At 39.4% G+C, this 26140-nt stretch overlaps 3 protein-coding genes across 4 annotated transcripts in view; 1 reads left to right on the top strand and 2 right to left on the bottom strand.

Moving 5' to 3' along the window:
- Nucleotides 1–26140, bottom strand: part of LOC124408937 (bestrophin-4) — a 341487-nt gene that overhangs the window by 209556 nt on the left and 105791 nt on the right. The gene's annotated exons all lie outside the window — the stretch shown is intronic.
- Nucleotides 20435–22289, top strand: LOC124408959. Of its 2 annotated transcripts, none has more exons than XR_006929481.1 (6): nt 20435–20617; nt 20807–20841; nt 21084–21195; nt 21355–21421; nt 21592–21790; nt 21906–22289. XR_006929481.1 is itself a non-coding variant. In XM_046886300.1 (6 exons), exons 1-6 carry the CDS (start codon nt 20579–20581, stop codon nt 21968–21970), a joined length of 456 nt encoding a protein of 151 aa, XP_046742256.1. In that variant the 5' UTR covers nt 20438–20578; the 3' UTR covers nt 21971–22289. The 2 variants fall into 2 exon arrangements, 1 of the variants encoding a protein (XP_046742256.1); XM_046886300.1 differs by having other exon boundaries at nt 20438–20617; nt 21592–21729.
- On the bottom strand, nt 23829–26062 carry LOC124408963 (gamma-aminobutyric acid receptor-associated protein). Its single transcript, XM_046886308.1, has 3 exons — nt 25844–26062; nt 24281–24478; nt 23829–24126 (listed from the first exon to the last, which is right to left on the bottom strand). The coding sequence occupies exons 1-3, from the start codon at nt 25931–25933 to the stop codon at nt 24061–24063; spliced, it is 354 nt and encodes a 117-aa protein (XP_046742264.1). The 5' UTR covers nt 25934–26062; the 3' UTR covers nt 23829–24060.

Genomic DNA, 26140 nt, shown 5'->3' with positions numbered 1-26140 from the left:
CAATCGATTTCTCTCGCAAAATGAAGTCGGAATAGTGCCCTGATGAGATAATTGCAGCACTTTCCAAAGTCGTCGTAATTTTCGCCAAAAATCCAAAGGGGTTAACCTTCCTTTTTTTGCGATTTTTGGAGTCGAAAATTTTTGGTCTTCAAATTGATTTGTACGACCGTTCCTAGGCCAATTGGAACCCCAGGAAGTCAAAAAACACATTTAGAGAAGCGTAGGACCAACAGCAGAGAAATGACGATGAAAATCTGCAGTTTTTTGGCTGTAACTTTTGATCCGTTGCTCGCAGCGTATTGGGACTGCGCTTAATCGATTTCTCTCGCAAAATTACGTCGGAATAGTGCCCTAAAGAATTAATTGCAGCATTTTTCAAAGTCGTCGAAATATTCGCCAAAAATTCAAAGGGGTTAACCTTCCTTTTTTTTACGATTTTTAGAGTCGAAAATTTTTGGTCTCCGAATTGATTTGTACGACCGTTCCTAGGCCAATTGGAACCCCGGAAACTCAAAAAACACATTTAGAAAAGCGTAGGACCAACAGCAGAGAAATGACGATGAAAATCTGCAGTTTTTTGGCTGTAACTTTTGATCCGTTGCTCGCAGCGTATTGGGACTGCGCTTAATCGATTTCTCTCGCAAAATTACGTCGGAATAGTGCCCTAAAGAATTAATTGCAGCATTTTTCAAAGTCGTCGAAATATTCGCCAAAAATTCAAAGGGGTTAACCTTCCTTTTTTTTACGATTTTTAGAGTCGAAAATTTTTGGTCTCCGAATTGATTTGTACGACCGTTCCTAGGCCAATTGGAACCCCGGAAACTCAAAAAACACATTTAGAAAAGCGTAGGACCAACAGCAGAGAAATGACGATGAAAATCTGCAGTTTTTTGGCTGTAACTTTTGATCCGTTGCTCGCAGCGTATTGGGACTGCGCTCAATCGATTTCTCTCGCAAAATTGTGTCGGAATGGCGCCCTAAAAAATTAATCGCAGCACTTTTCAAAGTAGTCGAAATTTTCGCCAAAAATCCGAAGTGGTTAACCTTACTTTTTTTTTACGATTTTAGGAGTCGAAAATTTTCGATCTCCGAAGTGATTTGTACGACCGTTGCTTGGCTAATTGGAACCCCAGGAACTCAAAAAACACATTTAAAACAGCGTAGGACCAACAGCAGAGAAATGACGATGAAAATCTGCAGTTTTTTGGCTGTAACTTTTGATCCGTTGCTCGCAGCGTATTGGGACTGCGCTCAATCGATCTCTCTCGCAAAATGACGTCGGAATAGTGCCCTGATGAGATAATTGCAGCACTTTCCAAAGTCGTCGTAATTTTCGCCAAAAATCCAAAGGGGTTAACCTTCCTTTTTTTGCGATTTTTGGAGTCGAAAATTTTTGGTCTTCAAATTGATTTGTACGAGCGTTCCTAGGCCAATTGGAACCCCAGGAACTCAAAAAACATATTTAGAGAAGCGTAGGACCAACAGCAGAGAAATGACGATGAAAATCTGCAGTTTTTTGGCTGTAACTTTTGATCCGTTGCTCGCAGCGTATTGGGACTGCGCTTAATCGATTTCTCTCGCAAAATTACGTCGGAATAGTGCCCTAAAGAATTAATTGCAGCATTTTTCAAAGTCGTCGAAATATTCGCCAAAAATTCAAAGGGGTTAACCTTCCTTTTTTTTACGATTTTTAGAGTCGAAAATTTTTGGTCTCCGAATTGATTTGTACGACCGTTCCTAGGCCAATTGGAACCCCGGAAACTCAAAAAACACATTTAGAAAAGCGTAGGACCAACAGCAGAGAAATGACGATGAAAATCTGCAGTTTTTTGGCTGTAACTTTTGATCCGTTGCTCGCAGCGTATTGGGACTGCGCTCAATCGATTTCTCTCGCAAAATTGTGTCGGAATAGCGCCCTAAAAAATTAATCGCAGCACTTTTCAAAGTGGTCGGAATTTTCGCCAAAAATCCAAAGTGGTTAACCTTACTTTTTTTTTACGATTTTAAGAGTCGAAAATTTTCGATCTCCGAAGTGATTTGTACGACCGTTGCTTGGCTAATTGGAACCCCAGGAACTCAAAAAACACATTTAAAACAGCGTAGGACCAACAGCAGAGAAATGACGATGAAAATCTGCAGTTTTTTGGCTGTAACTTTTGATCCGTTGCTCGCAGCGTATTGGGACTGCGCTCAATCGATCTCTCTCGCAAAATGACGTCGGAATAGTGCCCTGATGAGATAATTGCAGCACTTTCCAAAGTCGTCGTAATTTTCGCCAAAAATCCAAAGGGGTTAACCTTCCTTTTTTTGCGATTTTTGGAGTCGAAAATTTTTGGTCTTCAAATTGATTTGTACGACCGTTCCTAAGCCAATTGGAACCCCAGGAACTCAAAAAACACCTTTAAAACAGCGTAGGACCAACAGAAGAGAAATGACGATGAAAATCTGCAGTTTTTTGGCTGTAACTTTTGATCCGTTGCTCGCAGCGTATTGGGACTGCGCTTAATCGATTTCTCTCGCAAAATTACGTCGGAAAAGTGCCCTAAAGAATTAATTGCAGCATTTTTCAAAGTCGTCGAAATGTTCGCCAAAAATTCAAAGGGGTTAACATTACTTTTTTTTGCGATTTTTGGAGTCAAAAATTTTTGGTCTCCGAATTGATTTGTACGACCGTTCCTAGGCCAATTGGGACCCCAGGAACTCAAAAAACACATTTAGAAAAGCGTAGGACTAACAGCAGAGAAATGACGATGAAAATCTACGTTTTTTGGCTGTAACTTTTGATCCGTTGCTTGCAGCGTATTGGGACTGCGCTCAATCGATTTCTCTCGCTAAATTACGTCGGAATAAAGCCCTGATAAGATAATAGCAGCACTTTCCAAAGTCGTCGTAATTTTCGCCAAAAATCCAAAGGGGTTAACCTTCCTTTTTTTGCGATTTTTGGAGTCGAAAATTTTTGGTCTTCAAATTGATTTGTACGACCGTTCCTAGGCCAATTGGAACCCCGGAAACTCGAAAAACACATTTAGAAAAGCGTAGGACCAACAGCAGAGAAATGACGATGAAAATCTGCAGTTTTTTGGCTGTAACTTTTGATCCGTTGCTCGCAGCGTATTGGGACTGCGCTCAATCGATTTCTCTCGCAAAATTGTGTCGGAATGGCGCCCTAAAAAATTAATCGCAGCACTTTTCAAAGTAGTCGAAATTTTCGCCAAAAATCCGAAGTGGTTAACCTTACTTTTTTTTTACGATTTTAGGAGTCGAAAATTTTCGATCTCCGAAGTGATTTGTACGACCGTTGCTTGGCTAATTGGAACCCCAGGAACTCAAAAAACACATTTAAAACAGCGTAGGACCAACAGCAGAGAAATGACGATGAAAATCTGCAGTTTTTTGGCTGTAACTTTTGATCCGTTGCTCGCAGCGTATTGGGACTGCGCTCAATCGATCTCTCTCGCAAAATGACGTCGGAATAGTGCCCTGATGAGATAATTGCAGCACTTTCCAAAGTCGTCGTAATTTTCGCCAAAAATCCAAAGGGGTTAACCTTCCTTTTTTTGCGATTTTTGGAGTCGAAAATTTTTGGTCTTCAAATTGATTTGTACGACCGTTCCTAGGCCAATTGGAACCCCAGGAACTCAAAAAACATATTTAGAGAAGCGTAGGACCAACAGCAGAGAAATGACGATGAAAATCTGCAGTTTTTTGGCTGTAACTTTTGATCCGTTGCTCGCAGCGTATTGGGACTGCGCTCAATCGATTTCTCTCGCAAAATTACGTCGGAATAGTGACCTAAAGGATTAATTGCAGCATTTTTCAAAGTCGTCGAAATATTCGCCAAAAATTCAAAGGGGTTAACCTTACTTTTTTTTGCGATTTTGTGAGTTGAAAATTTTTGGTCTCCGAATTGATTTGTACGATCGTTCCTAGGCCAATTGGAACCCCAGGAACTCAAAAAACACATTTAGAAAAGCGTAGGACTAACAGCAGAGAAATGACGATGAAAATCTGCAGTTTATTGGCTGTAACTTTTGATCCGTTGCTCGCAGCGTATTGGGACTGCGCTTAATCGATTTCTCTCGCAAAATTACGTCGGAATAGTGCCCTAAAGAATTAATTGCAGCATTTTTCAAAGTAGTCGAAATTTTCGCCAAAAATCCAAAGAAGTTAACCTTACTTTTTTTTTTACGATTTTTGGAGTCGAAAATTTTTGATCTCCGAAGTGATTTGTACGACCGCTGCTTGGCTAATTGGAACCCCAGGAACTCAAAAAACACATTTAAAACAGCGTAGGACCAACAGCAGAGAAATGACGATGAAAATCTGCAGTTTTTTGGCTGTAACTTTTGATCCGTTGCTCGCAGCGTATTGGGACTGCGCTCAATCAATTTCTCTCGCAAAATTGTGTCGGAATAGCGCCCTAAAGAATTAATCGCAGCACTTTTCAAAGTAGTCGAAATTTTCGCCAAAAATCCAAAGGGGTTAACCTTACTTTCTTGGCGATTTCTGGAGTCGAAAATTTTTGGTCTTCAAATTGATTCGTACGACCGTTCCTAAGCCAATTGGAACCCCAGGAACTCGAAAAACACATTTAGAAAAGCGTAGGACCAACAGCAGAGAAATGACGATGAAAATCTGCAGTTTTTTGGCTGTAACTTTTGATCCGTTGCTCGCAGCGTATTGGGACTGCGCTCAATCGATTTCTCTCGCAAAATTGTGTCGGAATAGCGCCCTAAAGAATTAATCGCAGCACTTTTCAAAGTAGTCGAAATTTTCGCCAAAAATCCAAAGGGGTTGACCTTACTTTCTTGGCGATTTCTGGAGTCAAAAATTTTTGGTCTTCAAATTGATTCGTACGACCGTTCCTAAGCCAATTGGAACCCCAGGAACTCGAAAAACACATTTAGAAAAGCGTAGGACCAACAGCAGAGAAATGACGATGAAAATCTGCAGTTTTTTGGCTGTAACTTTTGATCCGTTGCTCGCAGCGTATTGGGACTGCGCTTAATCGATTTCTCTCGCAAAATTACGTCGGAATAGTGCCCTAAAGAATTAATTGCAGCATTTTTCAAAGTCGTCGAAATATTTGCCAAAAATTCAAAGGGGTTAACCTTCCTTTTTTTTTACGATTTTTAGAGTCGAAAATTTTTGGTCTCCGAATTGATTTGTACGACCGTTCCTAGGCCAATTGGAACCCCGGAAACTCAAAAAACACATTTAGAAAAGCGTAGGACCAACAGCAGAGAAATGACGATGAAAATCTGCAGTTTTTTGGCTGTAACTTTTGATCCGTTGCTCGCAGCGTATTGGGACTGCGCTCAATCGATTTCTCTCGCAAAATTGTGTCGGAATAGCGCCCTAAAAAATTAATCGCAGCACTTTTCAAAGTAGTCGGAATTTTCGCCAAAAATCCAAAGTGGTTAACCTTACTTTTTTTTTACGATTTTAAGAGTCGAAAATTTTCGATCTCCGAAGTGATTTGTACGACCGTTGCTTGGCTAATTGGAACCCCAGGAACTCAAAAAACACATTTAAAACAGCGTAGGACCAACAGCAGAGAAATGACGATGAAAATCTGCAGTTTTTTGGCTGTAACTTCTGATCCGTTGCTCGCAGCGTATTGGGACTGCGCTCAATCGATCTCTCTCGCAAAATGACGTCGGAATAGTGCCCTGATGAGATAATTGCAGCACTTTCCAAAGTCGTCGTAATTTTCGCCAAAAATCCAAAGGGGTTAACCTTCCTTTTTTTGCGATTTTTGGAGTCGAAAATTTTTGGTCTTCAAATTGATTTGTACGACCGTTCCTAGGCCAATTGGAACCCCAGGAACTCAAAAAACATATTTAGAGAAGCGTAGGACCAACAGCAGAGAAATGACGATGAAAATCTGCAGTTTTTTGGCTGTAACTTTTGATCCGTTGCTCGCAGCGTATTGGGACTGCGCTTAATCGATTTCTCTCGCAAAATTACGTCGGAATAGTGACCTAAAGGATTAATTGCAGCATTTTTCAAAGTCGTCGAAATATTCGCCAAAAATTCAAAGGGGTTAACCTTACTTTTTTTTGCGATTTTGTGAGTCGAAAATTTTTGGTCTCCGAATTGATTTGTACGATCGTTCCTAGGCCAATTGGAACCCCAGGAACTCAAAAAACACATTTAGAAAAGCGTAGGACTAACAGCAGAGAAATGACGATGAAAATCTGCAGTTTATTGGCTGTAACTTTTGATCCGTTGCTCGCAGCGTATTGGGACTGCGCTTAATCGATTTCTCTCGCAAAATTACGTCGGAATAGTGCCCTAAAGAATTAATTGCAGCATTTTTCAAAGTAGTCGAAATTTTCGCCAAAAATCCAAAGAAGTTAACCTTACTTTTTTTTTTACGATTTTTGGAGTCGAAAATTTTTGATCTCCGAAGTGATTTGTACGACCGCTGCTTGGCTAATTGGAACCCCAGGAACTCAAAAAACACATTTAAAACAGCGTAGGACCAACAGCAGAGAAATGACGATGAAAATCTGCAGTTTTTTGGCTGTAACTTTTGATCCGTTGCTCGCGGCGTATTGGGACTGCGCTCAATCGATTTCTCTCGCAAAATGACGTCGGAATAGTGCCCTGATGAGATAATTGCAGCACTTTCCAAAGTCGTCGTAATTTTCGCCAAAAATCCAAAGGGGTTAACCTTCCTTTCTTGGCGATTTCTGGAGTCGAAAATTTTTGGTCTTCAAATTGATTTGTACGACCGTTCCTAAGCCAATGAGAACCCCAGGAACTCAAAAAACACCTTTAAAACAGCGTAGGACCAACAGCAGAGAAATGACGATGAAAATCTGCAGTTTTTTGGCTGTAACTTTTGATCCGTTGCTCGCAGCGTATTGGGACTGCGCTCAATCGATTTCTCTCGCAAAATTGTGTCGGAATAGCTATCTAAAGAATTAATCGCAGCACTTTTCAAAGTAGTCGAAATTTTCGCCAAAAATCCAAAGGGGTTAACCTTACTTTCTTGGCGATTTCTGGAGTCGAAAATTTTTGGTCTTCAAATTGATTCGTACGACCGTTCCTAAGCCAATTGGAACCCCAGGAACTCGAAAAACACATTTAGAAAAGCGTAGGACCAACAGCAGAGAAATGACGATGAAAATCTGCAGTTTTTTGGCTGTAACTTTTGATCCGTTGCTCGCAGCGTATTGGGACTGCGCTCAATCGATTTCTCTCGCAAAATTGTGTCGGAATAGCGCCCTAAAGAATTAATCGCAGCACTTTTCAAAGTAGTCGAAATTTTCGCCAAAAATCCAAAGGGGTTGACCTTACTTTCTTGGCGATTTCTGGAGTCAAAAATTTTTGGTCTTCAAATTGATTCGTACGACCGTTCCTAAGCCAATTGGAACCCCAGGAACTCGAAAAACACATTTAGAAAAGCGTAGGACCAACAGCAGAGAAATGACGATGAAAATCTGCAGTTTTTTGGCTGTAACTTTTGATCCGTTGCTCGCAGCGTATTGGGACTGCGCTCAATCGATTTCCCTCGCAAAATTGTGTCGGAATAGCGCCCTAAAAAATTAATCGCAGCACTTTTCAAAGTAGTCGGAATTTTCGCCAAAAATCCAAAGTGGTTAACCTTACTTTTTTTTTACGATTTTAAGAGTCGAAAATTTTCGATCTCCGAAGTGATTTGTACGACCGTTGCTTGGCTAATTGGAACCCCAGGAACTCAAAAAACACATTTAAAACAGCGTAGGACCAACAGCAGAGAAATGACGATGAAAATCTGCAGTTTTTTGGCTGTAACTTTTGATCCGTTGCTCGCAGCGTATTGGGACTGCGCTCAATCGATCTCTCTCGCAAAATGACGTCGGAATAGTGCCCTGATGAGATAATTGCAGCACTTTCCAAAGTCGTCGTAATTTTCGCCAAAAATCCAAAGGGGTTAACCTTCCTTTTTTTGCGATTTTTGGAGTCGAAAATTTTTGGTCTTTAAATTGATTTGTACGACCGTTCCTAGGCCAATTGGAACCCCAGGAACTCAAAAAACACATTTAGAGAAGCGTAGGACCAACAGCAGAGAAATGACGATGAAAATCTGCAGTTTTTTGGCTGTAACTTTTGATCCGTTGCTCGCAGCGTATTGGGACTGCGCTTAATCGATTTCTCTCGCAAAATTACGTCGGAATAGTGCCCTAAAGAATTAATTGCAGCATTTTTCAAAGTCGTCGAAATATTCGCCAAAAATCCAAAGAGGTTAACCTTACTTTTTTTTTTACGATTTTTGGAGTCGAAAATTTTTGATCTCCGTAGTGATTTGTACGACCGTTGCTTGGCTAATTGGAACACCAGGAACTCAAAAAACACATTTAAAACAGCGTAGGACCAACAGCAGAGAAATGACGATGAAAATCTGCAGTTTTTTGGCTGTAACTTTTGATCCGTTGCTCGCAGCGTATTGGGACTGCGCTCAATCGATTTCTCTCGCAAAATTACGTCGGAATAGCGCCCTAAAGAATTAATCGCAGCACTTTTCAAAGTAGTCGAAATTTTCGCCAAAAATCCAAAGGGGTTAACCTTACTTTTTTTTTACGATTTTTGGAGTCGAAAATTTTTGATCTCCGAAGTGATTTGTACGACCGTTGCTTGGCTAATTGGAACCCCAGGAACTCAAAAAACACATTTAAAACAGCGTAGGACCAACAGCAGAGAAATGACGATGAAAATCTGCAGTTTTTTGGCTGTAACTTTTGATCCGTTGCTCGCAGCGTATTGGGACTGCGCTCGATCGATTTCTCTCGCAAAATGACGTCGGAATAGTGCCCTAAAGAATCAATTGCAGCATTTTTCAAAGTCGTCGAAATATTCGCCAAAAATTCAAAGGGGTTAACCTTACTTTTTTTTGCGATTTTGTGAGTCGAAAATTTTTGGTCTCCGAATTGATTTGTACGATCGTTCCTAGGCCAATTGGAACCCCAGGAACTCAAAAAACACATTTAGAAAAGCGTAGGACTAACAGCAGAGAAATGACGATGAAAATCTGCAGTTTTTTGGCTGTAACTTTTGATCCGTTGCTCGCAGCGTATTGGGACTGCGCTTAATCGATTTCTCTCGCAAAATTACGTCGGAATAGTGCCCTAAAGAATTAATTGCAGCTTTTTTCAAAGTAGTCGAAATTTTCGCCAAAAATCCAAAGGGGTTAACCTTACTTTTTTTTTACGATTTTTAGAGTCGAAAACTTTTGATCTCCGAAGTGATTTGTACGACCGTTGCTTGGCTAATTGGAACCCCAGGAACTCAAAAAACACCTTTAAAACAGCGTAGGACCAACAGCAGAGAAATGACGATGAAAATCTGCAGTTTTTTGGCTGTAACTTTTGATCCGTTGCTCGCAGCGTATTGGGACTGCGCTGAATCGATTTCTCTCGCAAAATTACGTCGGAATAGTGCCCTGAAGAATTATTTGCAGCATTTTTCAAAGTCGTCGAAATTTTCGCCAAAAATTCAAAGGGGTTAACCTTCCTTTTTTTTTACGATTTTTAGAGTCGAAAATTTTTGATCTCCGAAGTGATTTGTACGACCGTTGCTTGGCTAATTGGAACCCCAGGAACTCAAAAAACACATTTAAAACAGCGTAGGACCAACAGCAGAGAAATGACGATGAAAATCTGCAGTTTTTTGGCTGTAACTTTTGATCCGTTGCTCGCAGCGTATTGGGACTGCGCTCAATCGATCTCTCTCGCAAAATGACGTCGGAATAGTGCCCTGATGAGATAATTGCAGCACTTTCCAAAGTCGTCGTAATTTTCGCCAAAAATCCAAAGGGGTTAACCTTCCTTTTTTTGCGATTTTTGGAGTCGAAAACTTTTGGTCTTCAAATTGATTCGTACGACCGTTCCTAGGCCAATTGGAACCCCAGGAACTCAAAAAACACATTTAGAGAAGCGTAGGACCAACAGCAGAGAAATGACGATGAAAATCTGCAGTTTTTTGGCTGTATCTTTTGATCCGTTGCTCGCAGCGTATTGGGACTGCGCTTAATCGATTTCTCTCGCAAAATTACGTCGGAATAGTGCCCTAAAGAATGAATTGCAGCATTTTTCAAAGTAGTCGAAATTTTCGCCAAAAATCCAAAGAGGTTAACCTTACTTTTTTTTTTACGATTTTTGGAGTCGAAAATTTTTGATCTCCGAAGTGATTTGTACGATCGTTGCTTGGCTAATTGGAACCCCAGGAACTCAAAAAACACATTTAAAACAGCGTAGGACCAACAGCAGAGAAATGACGATGAAAATCTGCAGTTTTTTGGCTGTATCTTTTGATCCGTTGCTCGCAGCGTATTGGGACTGCGCTTAATCGATTTCTCTCGCAAAATTACGTCGGAAAAGTGCCCTAAAGAATTAATTGCAGCATTTTTCAAAGTCGTCGAAATATTCGCCAAAAATTCAAAGGGGTTAACCTTACTTTTTTTTGCGATTTTTGGAGTCGAAAATTTTTGGTCTCCGAATTGATTTGTACGACCGTTCCTAGGCCAATTGGAACCCCAGGAACTCAAAAAACACATTTAGAAAAGCGTAGGACCAACAGCAGAGAAATGACGATGAAAATCTGCAGTTTTTTGGCTGTAACTTTTGATCCGTTGCTCGCAGCGTATTGGGACTGCGCTCAATCGATTTCTCTCGCAAAATTACGTCGGAATGGTGCCGTGAAGAGATAATTGCAGCACTTTTTAAAGTCGTCGTAATTTTCGCCAAAAATCAAAAGGGGTTAACCTTACTTTTTTTTTTACGATTCTTGGAGTCGAAAATTTTTGATCTCCGAAGTGATTTGTACGACCGTTGCTTGGCTAATTGGAACCCCAGGAACTCAAAAAACACATTTAAAACAGCGTAGGACCAACAGCAGAGAAATGACGATGAAAATCTGCAGTTTTTTGGCTGTAACTTTTGATCCGTTGCTCGCAGCGTATTGGGACTGCGCTCAATCGATTTCTCTCGCAAAATTACGTCGGAATAGCGCCCTAAAGAATTAATCGCAGCACTTTTCAAAGTAGTCGAAATTTTCGCCAAAAATCCAAAGGGGTTAACCTTACTTTTTTTTTACGATTTTTGGAGTCGAAAATTTTTGATCTCCGAAGTGATTTGTACGACCGTTGCTTGGCTAATTGGAACCCCAGGAACTCAAAAAACACATTTAGAAAAGCGTAAGACCAACAGCAGAGAAATGACGATGAAAATCTGCAGTTTTTTGGCTGTAACTTTTGATCCGTTGCTCGCAGCGTATTGGGACTGCGCTCAATCGATTTCTCTCGCAAAATTACGTCGGAATAGCGCCCTAAAGAATTAATTGCAGCACTTTTCAAAGTAGTCGAAATTTTCGCCAAAAATCCAAAGGGGTTAACCTTACTTTTTTTTTACGATTTTTAGAGTCGAAAATTTTTGATCTCCGAAGTGATTTGTACGACCGTTGCTTGGCTAATTGGAACCCCAGGAACTCAAAAAACACCTTTAAAACAGCGTAGGACCAACAGCAGAGAAATGACGATGAGAATCTGCAGTTTTTTGGCTGTAACTTTTGATCCGTTGCTCGCAGCGTATTGGGACTGCGCTGAATCGATTTCTCTCGCAAAATTACGTCGGAATAGTGCCCTAAAGAATTATTTGCAGCATTTTTCAAAGTCGTCGAAATTTTCGCCAAAAATTCAAAGGGGTTAACCTTCCTTTTTTTTACGATTTTTAGAGTCGAAAATTTTTGATCTCCGAAGTGATTTGTACGACCGTTGCTTGGCTAATTGGAACCCCAGGAACTCAAAAAACACATTTAAAACAGCGTAGGACCAACAGCAGAGAAATGACGATGAAAATCTGCAGTTTTTTGGCTGTAACTTTTGATCCGTTGCTCGCAGCGTATTAGGACTGCGCTCAATCGATTTCTCTCGCAAAATGACGTCGGAATAGAGCCCTGATAGGATAATAGCAGCACTTTCCAAAGTCGTCGTAATTTTCGCCAAAAATCCGAAGGGGTTAACCTTCCTTTTTTTGCGATTTTTGAAGTCGAAAATTTTTGGTCTTCAAATTGATTTGTACGACCGTTCCCAGGCCAATTGGAACCCCAGGAACTCAAAAAACACATTTAGAGAAGCGTAGGACCAACAGCAGAGAAATGACGATGAAAATCTGCAGTTTTTTGGCTGTAACTTTTGATCCGTTGCTCGCAGCGTATTGGGACTGCGCTCAATCGATTTCTCTCGCAAAATTACGTCGGAATAGCGCCCTAAAGAATTAATCGCAGCACTTTTCAAAGTAGTCGAAATTTTCGCCAAAAATCCAAAGGGGTTAACCTTACTTTTTTTTTACGATTTTTGGAGTCGAAAATTTTTGATCTCCGAAGTGATTTGTACGACCGTTGCTTGGCTAATTGGAACCCCAGGAACTCAAAAAACACATTTGAAACAGCGTAGGACCAACAGCAGAGAAATGACGATGAAAATCTGCAGTTTTTTGGCTGTAACTTTTGATCCGTTGCTCGCAGCGTATTGGGACTGCGCTCAATCGATTTCTCTCTCAAAATGACGTCGGAAAAGTGCCCTGAAGAGATAATTGCAGCACTTTTTCAAGTCGTCGTAATTTTCGCCAAAAATCCAAAGGGGTTAACCTTCCTTTTTTTGCGATTTTTGGAGTCGAAAATTTTTGGTCTTCGAATTGATTTGTACGACCGTTCCTTGGCTAATTGAAACCCCAGGAACTCAAAAAACACATTTAGAAAAGCGTAGGACCAACAGCAGAGAAATGACGATGAAAATCTGCAGTTTTTTGGCTGTAACTTTTGATCCGTTGCTCGCAGCGTATTGGGACAGCGCTCAATCGATTTCTCTCGCAAAATTGTGTCGGAATAGCGCCCTAAAAAATTAATCGCAGCACTTTTCAAAGTAGTCGAAATTTTCGCCAAAAATCCAAAGTGGTTAACCTTACTTTTTTTTTACGATTTTAGGAGTCGAAAATTTTCGATCTCCGAAGTGATTTGTACGACCGTTGCTTGGCTAATTGGAACCCCAGGAACTCAAAAAACACATTTAAAACAGCGTAGGACCAACAGCAGAGAAATGACGATGAAAATCTGCAGTTTTTTGGCTGTAACTTTTGATCCGTTGCTCGCAGCGTATTGGGACTGCGCTCAATCGATCTCTCTCGCAAAATGACGTCGGAATAGTGCCCTGATGAGATAATTGCAGCACTTTCCAAAGTCGTCGTAATTTTCGCCAAAAATCCAAAGGGGTTAACCTTCCTTTTTTTGCGATTTTTGGAGTCGAAAACTTTTGGTCTTCAAATTGATTGGTACGACCGTTCCTAGGCCAATTGGAACCCCAGGAACTCAAAAAACACATTTAGAGAAGCGTAGGACCAACAGCAGAGAAATGACGATGAAAATCTGCAGTTTTTTGGCTGTAACTTTTGATCCGTTGCTCGCAGCGTATTGGGACTGCGCCTCATCGATTTCTCTCGCAAAATTACGTCGGAATAGTGACCTAAAGGATTAATTGCAGCATTTTTCAAAGTCGTCGAAATATTCGCCAAAAATTCAAAGGGGTTAACCTTACTTTTTTTTGCGATTTTGTGAGTCGAAAATTTTTGGTCTCCGAATTGATTTGTACGATCGTTCCTAGGCCAATTGGAACCCCAGGAACTCAAAAAACACATTTAGAAAAGCGTAGGACTAACAGCAGAGAAATGACGATGAAAATCCGCAGTTTATTGGCTGTAACTTTTGATCCGTTGCTCGCAGCGTATTGGGACTGCGCTTAATCGATTTCTCTCGCAAAATTACGTCGGAATAGTGCCCTAAAGAATCAATTGCAGCATTTTTCAAAGTAGTCGAAATTTTCGCCGAAAATCCAAAGAGGTTAACCTTACTTTTTTTTTTACGATTTTTAGAGTCGAAAATTTTTGATCTCCGAAGTGATTTGTACGACCGTTGCTTGGCTAATTGGAACCCCAGGAACTCAAAAAACACATTTAAAACAGCGTAGGACCAACAGCAGAGAAATGACGATGAAAATCTGCAGTTTTTTGGCTGTAACTTTTGATCCGTTGCTCGCAGCGTATTGGGACTGCGCTCAATCGATTTCTCTCGCAAAATGACGTCGGAATAGTGCCCTGATGAGATAATTGCAGCACTTTCCAAAGTCGTCGTAATTTTCGCCAAAAATCCAAAGGGGTTAACCTTCCTTTCTTGGCGATTTCTGGAGTCGAAAATTTTTGGTCTTCAAATTGATTTGTACGACCGTTCCTAAGCCAATTGGAACCCCAGGAACTCAAAAAACACCTTTAAAACAGCGTAGGACCAACAGCAGAGAAATGACGATGAAAATCTGCAGTTTTTTGGCTGTAACTTTTGATCCGTTGCTCGCAGCGTATTGGGACTGCGCTCAATCGATTTCTCTCGCAAAATTGTGTCGGAATAGCGCCCTAAAGAATTAATCGCAGCACTTTTCAAAGTAGTCGAAATTTTTGCCAAAAATCCAAAGGGGTTAACCTTACTTTCTTGGCGATTTCTGGAGTCAAAAATTTTTGGTCCTCAAATTGATTCGTACGACCGTTCCTAAGCCAATTGGAACCCCAGGAACTCGAAAAACACATTTAGAAAAGCGTAGGACCAACAGCAGAGAAATGACGATGAAAATCTGCAGTTTTTTGGCTGTAACTTTTGATTCGTTGCTCGCAGCGTATTGGGACTGCGCTCAATCGATTCCTCTCGCAAAATGACTCCGGAAAAGTGCCCTGAAGAGATAATTGCAGCACTTTTTCAAGTCGTCGAAATTTTCGCCAAAAATTCAAAGGGGTTAACCTTCCTTTTCTTTACGATTTTTAGAGTCGAAAATTTTTGGTCTCTGAATTGATTTGTACGACCGTTCCTTGGCCGATTGGAACCCTGGAAACTCAAAAAACACATTTAGAAAAGCGTAGGACCAACAGCAGAGAAATGACGATGAAAATCTGCAGTTTTTTGGCTGTAACTTTTGATCCGTTGCTCGCAGCGTATTGGGACTGCGCTCAATCGGTTTCTCTCGCAAAATTACGTCGGAATAGCGCCCTAAAGAATTAATCGCAGCACTTTTCAAAGTAGTCGAAATTTTCGCCAAAAATCCGAAGGGGTTAACCTTACTTTTTTTTTACGATTTTTGGAGTCGAACATTTTTGATCTCCGAAGTGATTTGTACCACCGTTGCTTGGCTAATTGGAACCCCAGGAACTCAAAAAACACATTTAAAACAGCGTAGGACCAACAGCAGAGAAATGACGATGAAAATCTGCAGTTTTTTGGCTGTAACTTCTGATCCGTTGCTCGCAGCGTATTGGGACTGCGCTCAATCGATTTCTCTCGCAAAATGACGTCGGAATAGTGCCCTGATGAGATAATTGCAGCACTTTCCAAAGTCGTCGTAATTTTCGCCAAAAATCCAAAGGGGTTAACCTTCCTTTTTTTGCGATTTTTGGAGTCGAAAATTTTTGGTCTTCAAATTGATTTGTACGACCGTTCCTAGGCCAATTGGAACCCCGGAAACTCAAAAAACACATTTAGAACAGCGTAGGACCAACAGTAGAGAAATGACGATGAAAATCTGCAGTTTTTTGGCTGTAACTTTTGATCCGTTGCTCGCAGCGTATTGGGACTGCGCTCAATCGATTTCTCTCGCAAAATGACGTCGGAAAAGTGCCCTGAAGAGATAATTGCAGCACTTCTTCAAGTCGTCGTAATTTTCGCCAAAAATCCAAAGGGGTTAACCTTCCTTTTTTTGCGATTTTTGGAGTCGAAAATTTTTGGTCTTCGAATTGATTTGTACGACCGTTCCTTGGCTAATTGAAACCCCAGGAACTCAAAAAACACATTTAGAAACGCGTAGGACCAACAGCAGAGAAATGACGATGAAAATCTGCAGTTTTCTGGCTGTAACCTTTGATCCGTTGCTCGCAGCGCATTGAGACTGCGCTTAATCGATTTCTCTCGCAAAATTACGTCGGAATAGTGCCCCTCAAGAATTAATTGCAGCATTTTACAAAGTCGTCGGAAATTTCGCCAAAAATTCAAAGGGGTTAACCTTACTTTGTTTTACGATTTTTAGAGTCGAAAATTTTTGGTCTCCGAATTGATTTGTACGACCGTTCCTAGGCCAATTGGAACCCCAGGAACTCAGAAAACACATTTAGAAAAGCGTAGGACCAACAGCAGAGAAATGACGATGAAAATCTGCAGTATTTTGGCTGTAACTTTTGATTCGTTGCTCGCAGCGTATTGGGACTGCGCTCAATCGATTTCTCTCGCAAAATTACGTCGTAATAGCGCCCAAAAGAATTGATTGCAGCACTTGTCAAAGTCATCGAAATTTTCGCCAAAAATCCAAAGGGGTTAGCCTTACTTTTTTTGCGATTTTTAGAGCTGAAAATTTCAAGTCTCCGAATTGATTTGTATCGCCGTTTCTTGGCTAATAGGAACCCCAAGAACTCAAAAAACACATTCAAAAAAGCGTAGGACCAACAGCAGAGAAATGACGACGAAAGTCTGCAGTTTTTTTGCTGTAACTTTTGATCCGTTGCTCGCAGCGTTTCGGGACTTCGCTCAATCGATTTCTCTCGCGAAATTATGTCGGAATAGAGCCCTAAAGAATCCGTTGCAGCCCTTCTCAAAGTCATCGAAATTTCCGCCAAAAATCCAAAGGGGTTAGCCTTACTTTTTTTGCGATTTTTAGAGCTGAAAATTTCAAGTCTCCGAATTGATTTGTATTACCGTTTCTTGGCTAATAGGAACCCCAAGAACTCAAAAAACACTTTAAAAAAAGCGTAGGACCAACAGCAGAGAAATGACGATGAAAGTCTGCAGTTTTTTTGCTGTAACTTTTGATCCGTTGTTTGCAGCGTATTGGGACCGCGCTCAATCGATTTTTCACCTAAAATTACGTCGGAATAGATTCCTAAAGAAATAATTGCAGCACTTTTCAGAATCGTCGAAATTTTTGCAAAAAATCCAAAGGGGTTAGCCTATTTTTTTTGGTCATTTTTGTAGCTGAGAATTTTTTGTCTCGGAATCGATTCGTATGACCCTTTCCGGATTAATTGGACGCCCAGGAACTCAGAAAACACAACAAAAAAAGCGTAGGACCAACAGCAGAGAAATTACGACGCAAAGACCAGCAGCAGAAAAATTGAGCAAATACGACTTTCATTTTTTGGCTGTCACTCTTGATCCGTTGCTCGCAGCGCATTTGGACTGCGAGCAATCGATTTCTTCCGCAAAATACCCGCGAAATAATGTCCTAAAGAAACAACTGCAGCACTTCCCAAAGTTGTCGAAATACTCGCACTATTCGTATGCACATTCACTTCGATATGGTGCATTAATGACGCAATTCAACCCCAGTCCTAAATGCCAGAAGTTTCCACCATTCATCCAATGGTTTTGTGAGACGCCTTTCTCGAAAAGACACCGTACTCCAGTAAACGACTTGTCGTGCCCATCCGTTCACAAATAACATAATATGTCTAGTATCACAATCATTTCATGAATGTTTCATATATACGATACTATCACGCATGATGCACGTATCTATCATACGTACGAACACAAACAATAATCACATCTCTGAACAATTGTATTGTTTCCATTAGGCATAAGCAGACATAAGGATAACACGAGAGAAGGCAGTGCCTAGACTATCTAGGTCAGGCAGTTCAGCACACATGTCAAGTAGACTTCTGTGGATAAGCAATTCACTAAACAGTTCACCCGGGAAGGACCCATTTTTGCAAGGACTTACCTACAACATAATAAGGAATATTGAGTATCATTAGATAAAGACCTCGAATAATAAATTCAGTTCACAGATTCATGTAATATATTAATCTTGGATATCCGGAACCATTAGTTAGATTAATTGTAAAACCTCATAAACTGGTCAATCTACTACACAAATCTAACTCATATACGCACCTTGAAACGCCTAGGCGAACTGGGAATTGTCCTAATTCTCAAATACTCAGAATACAACGCGACCAGAGACAGGTACAACTGTCTCATCTATTAACCTATAGAAATATAATATTAAATATCATCAATAATATGATAATCAAAACCTTATTAAGAAAGGCTGAGCCAGCAACGGGTGAGGTCTCAATAATCAACATTCGTTGGTCGTTCGTTAGCAGATCTCAGATTCCAGAACGTACACCTGATTCTTGATGGACACTTGCGAAATTACGGAATCTCAAATAACTGAGAAACAATACTTAAGATAACGAGTATCGGGTGTATGCACTGACGGATAACATGTTTTGCCGTCCAAAAAGAAAAGACAAGGGAATATTGTCGAGGGATGCGCTCGTCGACCAGCAGGGTGATACCAGATATCCGAGCCGGCAGAAATTCAAGTCCCAGACAAAAATGAGAATGACCCGGCGGAAGCCTGCCATCCTGGTGGTGCATCCCATGCACAAAGGGCTCTAAATGCATGCGCAGAAGATTCCTGGATCATCGAGCTTGTCGACTGTTGGATTAAATCGTCTCACTTCTCGTCTAGATCTCGAGCCATGTAGTCACGCGAAACTTTAAAACAGAATCTTGTTTCTTCTTTGCTAAATTTCAACTTCGAATATTTTCTACAAGTACCAATATTATGTAAACTTATTAAAGTCTTATAGTATATCATTTCTTGCATTCTATAAACTTTATTGTAACAACATACGGGAATCTCAGAGTTCCGAGTATACTATTTCACTGCATCGCGGGTTGTTTTTGACGGTCCAATCCGCGAAGGGCTCGCGATTAGACCGCCTAATATTGACGGGCGGCGTTCATTAATTGCGCGGTATCGCGGGGTCATTGGATTTCAAATGTTTTGTAAAACCATGAGAGACTTTACATATTCTTTGAACCATTTGCTCATTTTATTCATATCTTGAAATGTCAATCTCAATACTTCCCAAAACTATCGCAAATTGAATGAAAGAATTATCAGGATAAATTTGGAGTTCAACGTATGTCACAATGATTTTGGAGGCAGATGAAGAGAATCGCGACTTCGTTACCGTGTACAGAAAAGACTTCCACCCGAAGAGAGGGAGGCGACCTCCACCGCGTCTGCAACCATCTGAGTACCCTTATCCTCTGAACCCGCTAAATGGCCCATTTAAAGAACACCTTTATACTTCGAGGAAAAATGCCAATCTAGAACCCTGCGAGCGATCAGAAGATATCAGAGCAAATTTGGACAAAGTAAGCCGTCGTTTATCACGCGCAAATACAATCATCAACAACTACACTTCGACCGTGCATTACACGCACTTATTCAGTCTGTCAAGTCTGCGCGTAAATCATTGATATATCGATGGCGGGTCTGAATTATCAGCTACTAGTGATAATACATAGATTTCGCGTCTCCCGTACGATAGTTTTACTCACATAATTTGAACACCGTCCAGGTGAAACGCATGCATCCGACGTTAAGAAAAGTATTACCAGAACAAGCTCCGGACGAGAATTTGATCGAACAGCGGGCAAAAATACTTTTAAAATCTGTGTACCAAGTAGACTACTCAGCAGATCTAGGTAAAAGATGTGCGGAGATATATTTTAACACAGCTCTGTTCGCTCATGACGGATAATCTCTACCCACCTTTCCATATCGCAATTTTTCAGACAACTACTTATCATTGACGGCTAAACGCACCGGGGGTGACAGACCCCGCGTTGCCCTGCCAGAAGGTTGGGTAATACCAGAAACGATACATAAAATATCTTATCGAAACCCTCGTGAACTTGCGGGTCCAGAGTTGCTTTCGAAACTGACGAAAAAAGAAAAGCCGAAAGACAATTTGGAGCCGAAGGAAGAAGAGCGGCAGATACTCGGAGTCAGGTGAATAGACATAATTATCTCAAAATAAATAGTGGACATTAATAATGATAATGTCTTCACAGTTACACAATTGCAATAACAATCTCTAATCCTTTAACAGAACTGGCGATTCGATTTACGGCGCGACGATTAGCGCACTCGGAGAAAGGATAATCGAAAATCACATGTATGGAATGCCGCTTCCCTTAGATCCGCCCGTGTTGCATGTTAAGGGACCCGACAGCGTTCGTTCCGACTGTTCGATCACTTTAATGAACAAAAAATATCCCAATTTCTCCAACGTGTTCTAATGATCACCAAATTCTATCTATTCACGTCTTCACGTACTACATGGCTAGTGGAAATAAATAAGTTACCGTTATCACGAGGCTGATTTTTCATTTATGAGTTATCGACATGAATATTTACAGATTGTTAATGTCAGTCGGTAATCACGGAAGTTGGTTGCACCAACGCCGCAACGAGTTCCACAATCCATTACAATCTGATTGTGCAAGCCAATGCAAGCTAGATTTTAAACAGCGGTCGACAGTCTGGATTATTACATAGTTAACGCCACTGAGAAAATTCGTCAGCCTCGCATTTGACGTTTCATTTTCGTTTATGTTTCTTCATTGCATTCGATTTTGGTACCAAGCCGCCGCCCATTCAATAGAGGCGTAATTTTCACCATAGTTTTATTAGAGATCGTACAAGATGCCTAACATATCCAGCATAACGCATTATCCTCTCAAGGTAAATATCATACCTAGTACTACGTAATAATAAAAACATCACATGTCCTTTTTACTAATTGTAACTGCTACTGTATTCGAGTGAGCATGTGAGTGATAGTAAAACAAAATACGCTATTGACAGCTTCTCATCGTTCTATCATTCTATGTATGAGTTGCCAACTTATCCGTATTACACTTGTACTTTCAGATCATCTTCGCTGTGCATTTGTTCTTCGTTACTTGGTAAGGGAATAAAAAAAAAAAATCAATGCCTTATTTTAGCTCACCTTAGTGGTCATATCTTAGTTTCGTTGTGTGGCTTCATCAAGAATATCAATGACAAAGAATACCCATCCAAATCCATGTGAACTGAAAAATTACTTGCAAAAGAATTCGCCTAATATTCTGGATGACTTGTTGCCTTTAAACCATTTCCTAGATAAGATAGATGTGTAAGTTAGTTTATATAATTATCAAATGTGTAGGGGACTTCAAGGCAATTGGTACCCAGGATCGTTGATGTTTTACAATCTGTTATTCTTTCTCTGCCTTCTGTGGGCAATACACAATTTGGAATCAGATGAACCGATACAATTTGTAAGTATGAATCTCTGTGTGCTATCAAGAAATTAAAACCATTCCAGTACAGTCGTTTTGAAATATATGTCTGAGAAACATTGTACCTCATAAATGAATAGTATTTCAAACTGTAAGAAACTAATGTAAAAACACTTCTGAAATGGCATTTTGTTCCAGGCACTGTTCATTAATGTATTGTCGATATTCTTCGACGTAATTGCTCTCTCGACGTGCTTTCCAGACAGTAAGTTGCCGACAATATTGAAAAGAACAGAAACAAAAAAAACCAAATGAATATTCAGCTTGATACTAACAAACTAATTCATGCAGAATAATGATGTAGAAAAAAAATAGTTTCTCCTATAAACCCTACCCAAGCAGAAGATGTTTCAATATGATCGCAACACCTTGTAGATGGATGGGGCAAATTTTATGCAGCCATGATGATCCTCAATTTGATTATACGAGTCGTGTCTAGCTATTCGCTACTTCAGATTGGTCGAGCCAGAGGAGGCCCTCTGTCTACTATGTTTGCACCTAGTCCAGCCTTGGGTAAGTAGTCCACACCTGACGTTTCTGTTTCAGCTTAGAAATTTATACAGTAAAATTAACTATATGTCTAGATAAAGAAGTTACTTCAATGAACCAGTAATACCAGCAAAATTTCCACCAAGTACAAAATAGCAATCGACAATTATTTAATGTGCATTTAATTTTTGTTTCAATAGGTTTTGGAAGGCAGGAGTACGAAGATATGTCGCAGCCGGTACCCAACAATGCTGATTTTGCATGATAAAATTGAAAGGGAAAATATGTATTTGAATATGTGAAACATGCTGCGACCAAGATTTTGTACAAATTGAATGCAACGTTATACTGATGCATGTATATTTGACGAAAGCACCTTCGATTGTTTGTACTATTTGAATATAATCAATCGAATGTCTCATACCAAATACCATTTATATAAAGTCAAATATTTGTCTATAAAATTTATTATAGAATATATATGTATATGATATGATGTCTATGGTATATGCACGTGATAGACTGTAAAAGACTACATCTGTATATAGAGGAAGATTTTGTATTTTAGTAACGAGTAATTTCAAGAAACCGAATAAAAATGATTAAAGTGAATATCTTGCGTGCGTATTTAAATCAACTAACGGAAAATTATGATCTGATTATACTGTAATTCTGCCTTTTCTATTAATCATTTGTACGTTACACGGAGTGAAAAAATAAACACATTGTGATCATGTATTTCTTGTAGTCTGAAATTTGTAATAATGAATAAATAGGTAGGGATAATGTACTACTTAGTATGATGATAATATGTCGAATAGTGTATTGTAATACGTAAATTAATTAAAAATCTAAGATCTGTTCAAGAATTAATTAAAGCTACCCGCAATCCGTCTATATACCATTTGTAGTTACTGTTAACTTTTTGGGTGAATAAAAATCTAATCACAACCCAGTAAAACAATCGAATAATTTTTCATCCTAGAGTTCGAAAACCCGCCCACGATGAAATAGACTCTGTGGTTCAAGTTGTTTCTCCACATCAAACTACTCCATAGTGTCGATCATCGAATAAGGAGACAAATATAAGAGGCTCGTGCAGTTTTATATATTTTTTTTAATGGCCCACGACCAGCCCTTACAAAAATTTTCTCTTCACCTTAACAGTTAAGCTTAGTTTTTGTTTATTTTTGTTTGTTATTTATTTTTCTTTAATTAATTAAATATCACTTAGGGTAAATTAAACTATATACGATAGTCTAAGTCTATAAACGAAAAAATTATATCACATGAAGGTTGAATCGTATGTTTTTTTTTTCTATCTCTTCCAACAATGATCATTGAGTGATATAACAATAACAATAATCTCTGAGTTAAACACCGATATTTTGAATAATAATTAGATAGTAAAATTTGTAGACATTATTATAGTTGCATTTCATCAGTACATAATTTGGCTGTACGTTATTTTCCAGACTTTCAATTCATTCAGCAGCTTCAAATATTTAACGTTTGAACAAAAATTTGCATAACTTCGTTCCGATGATTTTTAACCCTTAACTGGCACACATCACCAAATAACATAATTGGCATACTGGGGCACTCAAAACCTCAACCACTATAATGCATATCACAACTAAACAACTGGTTAATTTAATTTTCAGAAATTACCAGAAAGCCTTCAAACTATCTTTTGAAACATGGTACAGGTCATTTTGCGAAAAAAAAATTGGTAATTCCAAAAAAATCGAATACTTAATATACTTAAGATATACTACGTTTAGTACGAGTAGAAAAATCGTTTGATAGCCATTGCTGATAACAAGGTACTTATTTTGAAAGTTGAAGCAATATATTTTAGTAAATAAATCACGATGCACTGTCGCCTCAAACTAAGAGTAGAAGGTGCGAAATTCATCATTCTGGAAACTTGAAATAGCTAAAATCGTAACTAAATTGGGTGAGGAATTCTCATACCTCGGTGCGTCAGCTAAGGGTTAACATCACTTCATAAACAAGTGACGAAAAAATTATACAAAATGAAAATTCAAGTCACAAAAATTGATTAAAATATAATAAAATTTACACAAATCAATTACAAATTATTTAGATTCTCTGGTCAGTTTTAATCAGTTGATACAGAAATACAATAAGATTCTCATCATCATACTTTTTTTAATTTTTTTTTTTTTTTTCATCGCGTATGGTTTCTTTTTTTTTCTAAACCTTCTCTTTAAAGCCTCTACAAATGTAGACTATGTCAAAGATGGTAAGTTTCAATTGTTTAATTTAAATCAAATTTCATCCATATACTTGTAGCAGTAGGTGGGTCATATGGTTTACTATTAATTCCCTCTAATTTCCATAGACATTCTCATCGCTGTACGCTATGTAGAGAAAGAAATCCTCTTCGTGGTGCTCCTGAAAATTTATATGGCACGATGTAGTAAAATATATGCACCTCGACACGTATTGAAACATGGTAAATGAATTGCATAATAATGCATGTTAAATGAAAAAAAAATTGGTCATTTTTTTGCAAAGTTGAAGTCTAGAGTTTTACAGGCCAGTTTACCTGGTAGAGAGTCCCCATTGTCGCACTGGTAGGTGGAATGACGTTGTTGACAAAGAAGAAGAGGGCATCTTCGGGACGCAGATGAATACGCTTGCGAATCAGGAAGTAAAACTGTCCGACTGTCAAGTCGGAAGGTACAAGGTACTTCTTTTTATCCAGGTCACCGATCCTGGCCTTGGGAGCTTTCTCAACGATAACCTAGTTTCAACGAACAGAAAATGTGTTTATAGAAAATTAGCATTCGCACAGAGCTGTTCAGTAATGCCATTCTATGATTTCATTAAAAAACAACAAAAGACATTCATAGCTCTCTTTTTTAGGTAAAAATCTCACAAAGAATAAATAAAGAATAATCGAATTACAGGCAGCTTCCAAGAAAAAATTACCATGAATAGAGCATGACTAGCTTATCGTTTTAAATATTAGTGGACGTTTGAAGCTTACACAATGATATATTTGATATACATACACGAAACTTAAGACAAAAATAAATGTAGAAAAAAAGTAAATCCAAGCTGGTAGATGTCATATATTTTCATACGGTTAGTGATTTTTGGCACAAAGGATTACATTATTATAACAGCCTGCATATATACTAAATTGCACGGTTATATCAACCTAACATAAATATACATATTCTGTAAAAACGATAATAGCAAGATATTGAAACGGTAAGTTGCACCATTAAGAAACTAGTTTGATATACGCAGTTGTTATGTACGTACTGACTCCCGTTTTATCTTATCAGAGATCGTATGAATTAATATTGTGGCTAAAAATCGCATTGTTTATCGACGCATTGACTAATATACTACGGTATAACCGCAATAGGAACAACATTATTAGAGCTCTGGAAAATGACGCGACTGATTTTTGTCCCTCAGCTCTTACTCTCTTTCTTCTTTTTGCTATAATAATGCATAAGAATACTTACGTAGATCGCAAGCGCGGCAATGAATATAAAACGACGAAACTGAAAATCTGCAGACGTTGTACTGCATACATCATTGCGCGTAATTTCAACACGGTAATCGATAATAGATATTCAGAATGAACAGTTGGTACTCGTATTACACGAAGAGTTGGGCGGTGGTTGAAACATATTGTTCAAAAAACAGGAAGAGTCTAGAGACAGTACGGAAAAACAAAGAGGAATGATGATGAAAAATGCCAAGTGTTCCAAAAATACGACGCAGAATAGCCTCTCAGCGAATGTGTGCCCAAGGCATCGACCTTGGACATCGTGTGTATCTGGCATCAACCGGATTGCATAAATGGCAAGCAAAACGCGCCGTCCCTACAAAGAATAGATATAATAACCAGCAGACAGTAGTCAGTGTGAGGAGTGAGCGCGATCGTTGGAAAATAATTCCGCGTCATTATGGCTCGCAAGTTACGTTGCCATAGTTGGGTTCGCGACTTCTTTTTACGTAACGGTGACAAATGTCTTTCCTGGGTTAGCAGCTGACTATATTCAAAATAACGTATAGACACGTTGAAAGTCAATGTAGATAGACACAAGGTCCTTTACTTGGGACAGGAATTTATTTTCACAAAACTTACGGGAACACGGTCAGGGTATTTTCGCCTGATTTTCTCGCCCTCTGCCTTCCTTTTCTCGAATGGATGCTCCTCCTTGTATTGGAACTTCATTTTTTAATTTTATCGATACAAACAAAATATTTTTCCCAATAGATTTCGAATGGAGACGACTGAAACTGCTTTTACGACTGGACCACTATCTGTCACAACAATTGCCGTGCGTCAACTGAACGCTGAACGCCGCTCGGACTGGACTGCTACTTCACTACGCGGAATAAAGTAGCCCCCCCCCACCAGCCGTAAAATCGATAAAAATCT

Source organism: Diprion similis, chromosome 8, assembly GCF_021155765.1.
Source record: "Diprion similis isolate iyDipSimi1 chromosome 8, iyDipSimi1.1, whole genome shotgun sequence".
Taxonomy (NCBI): domain Eukaryota; kingdom Metazoa; phylum Arthropoda; class Insecta; order Hymenoptera; family Diprionidae; genus Diprion; species Diprion similis.
Note: the sequence above shows the minus strand (reverse complement) of the source record. Positions and strands in the feature narration are given on the sequence as shown.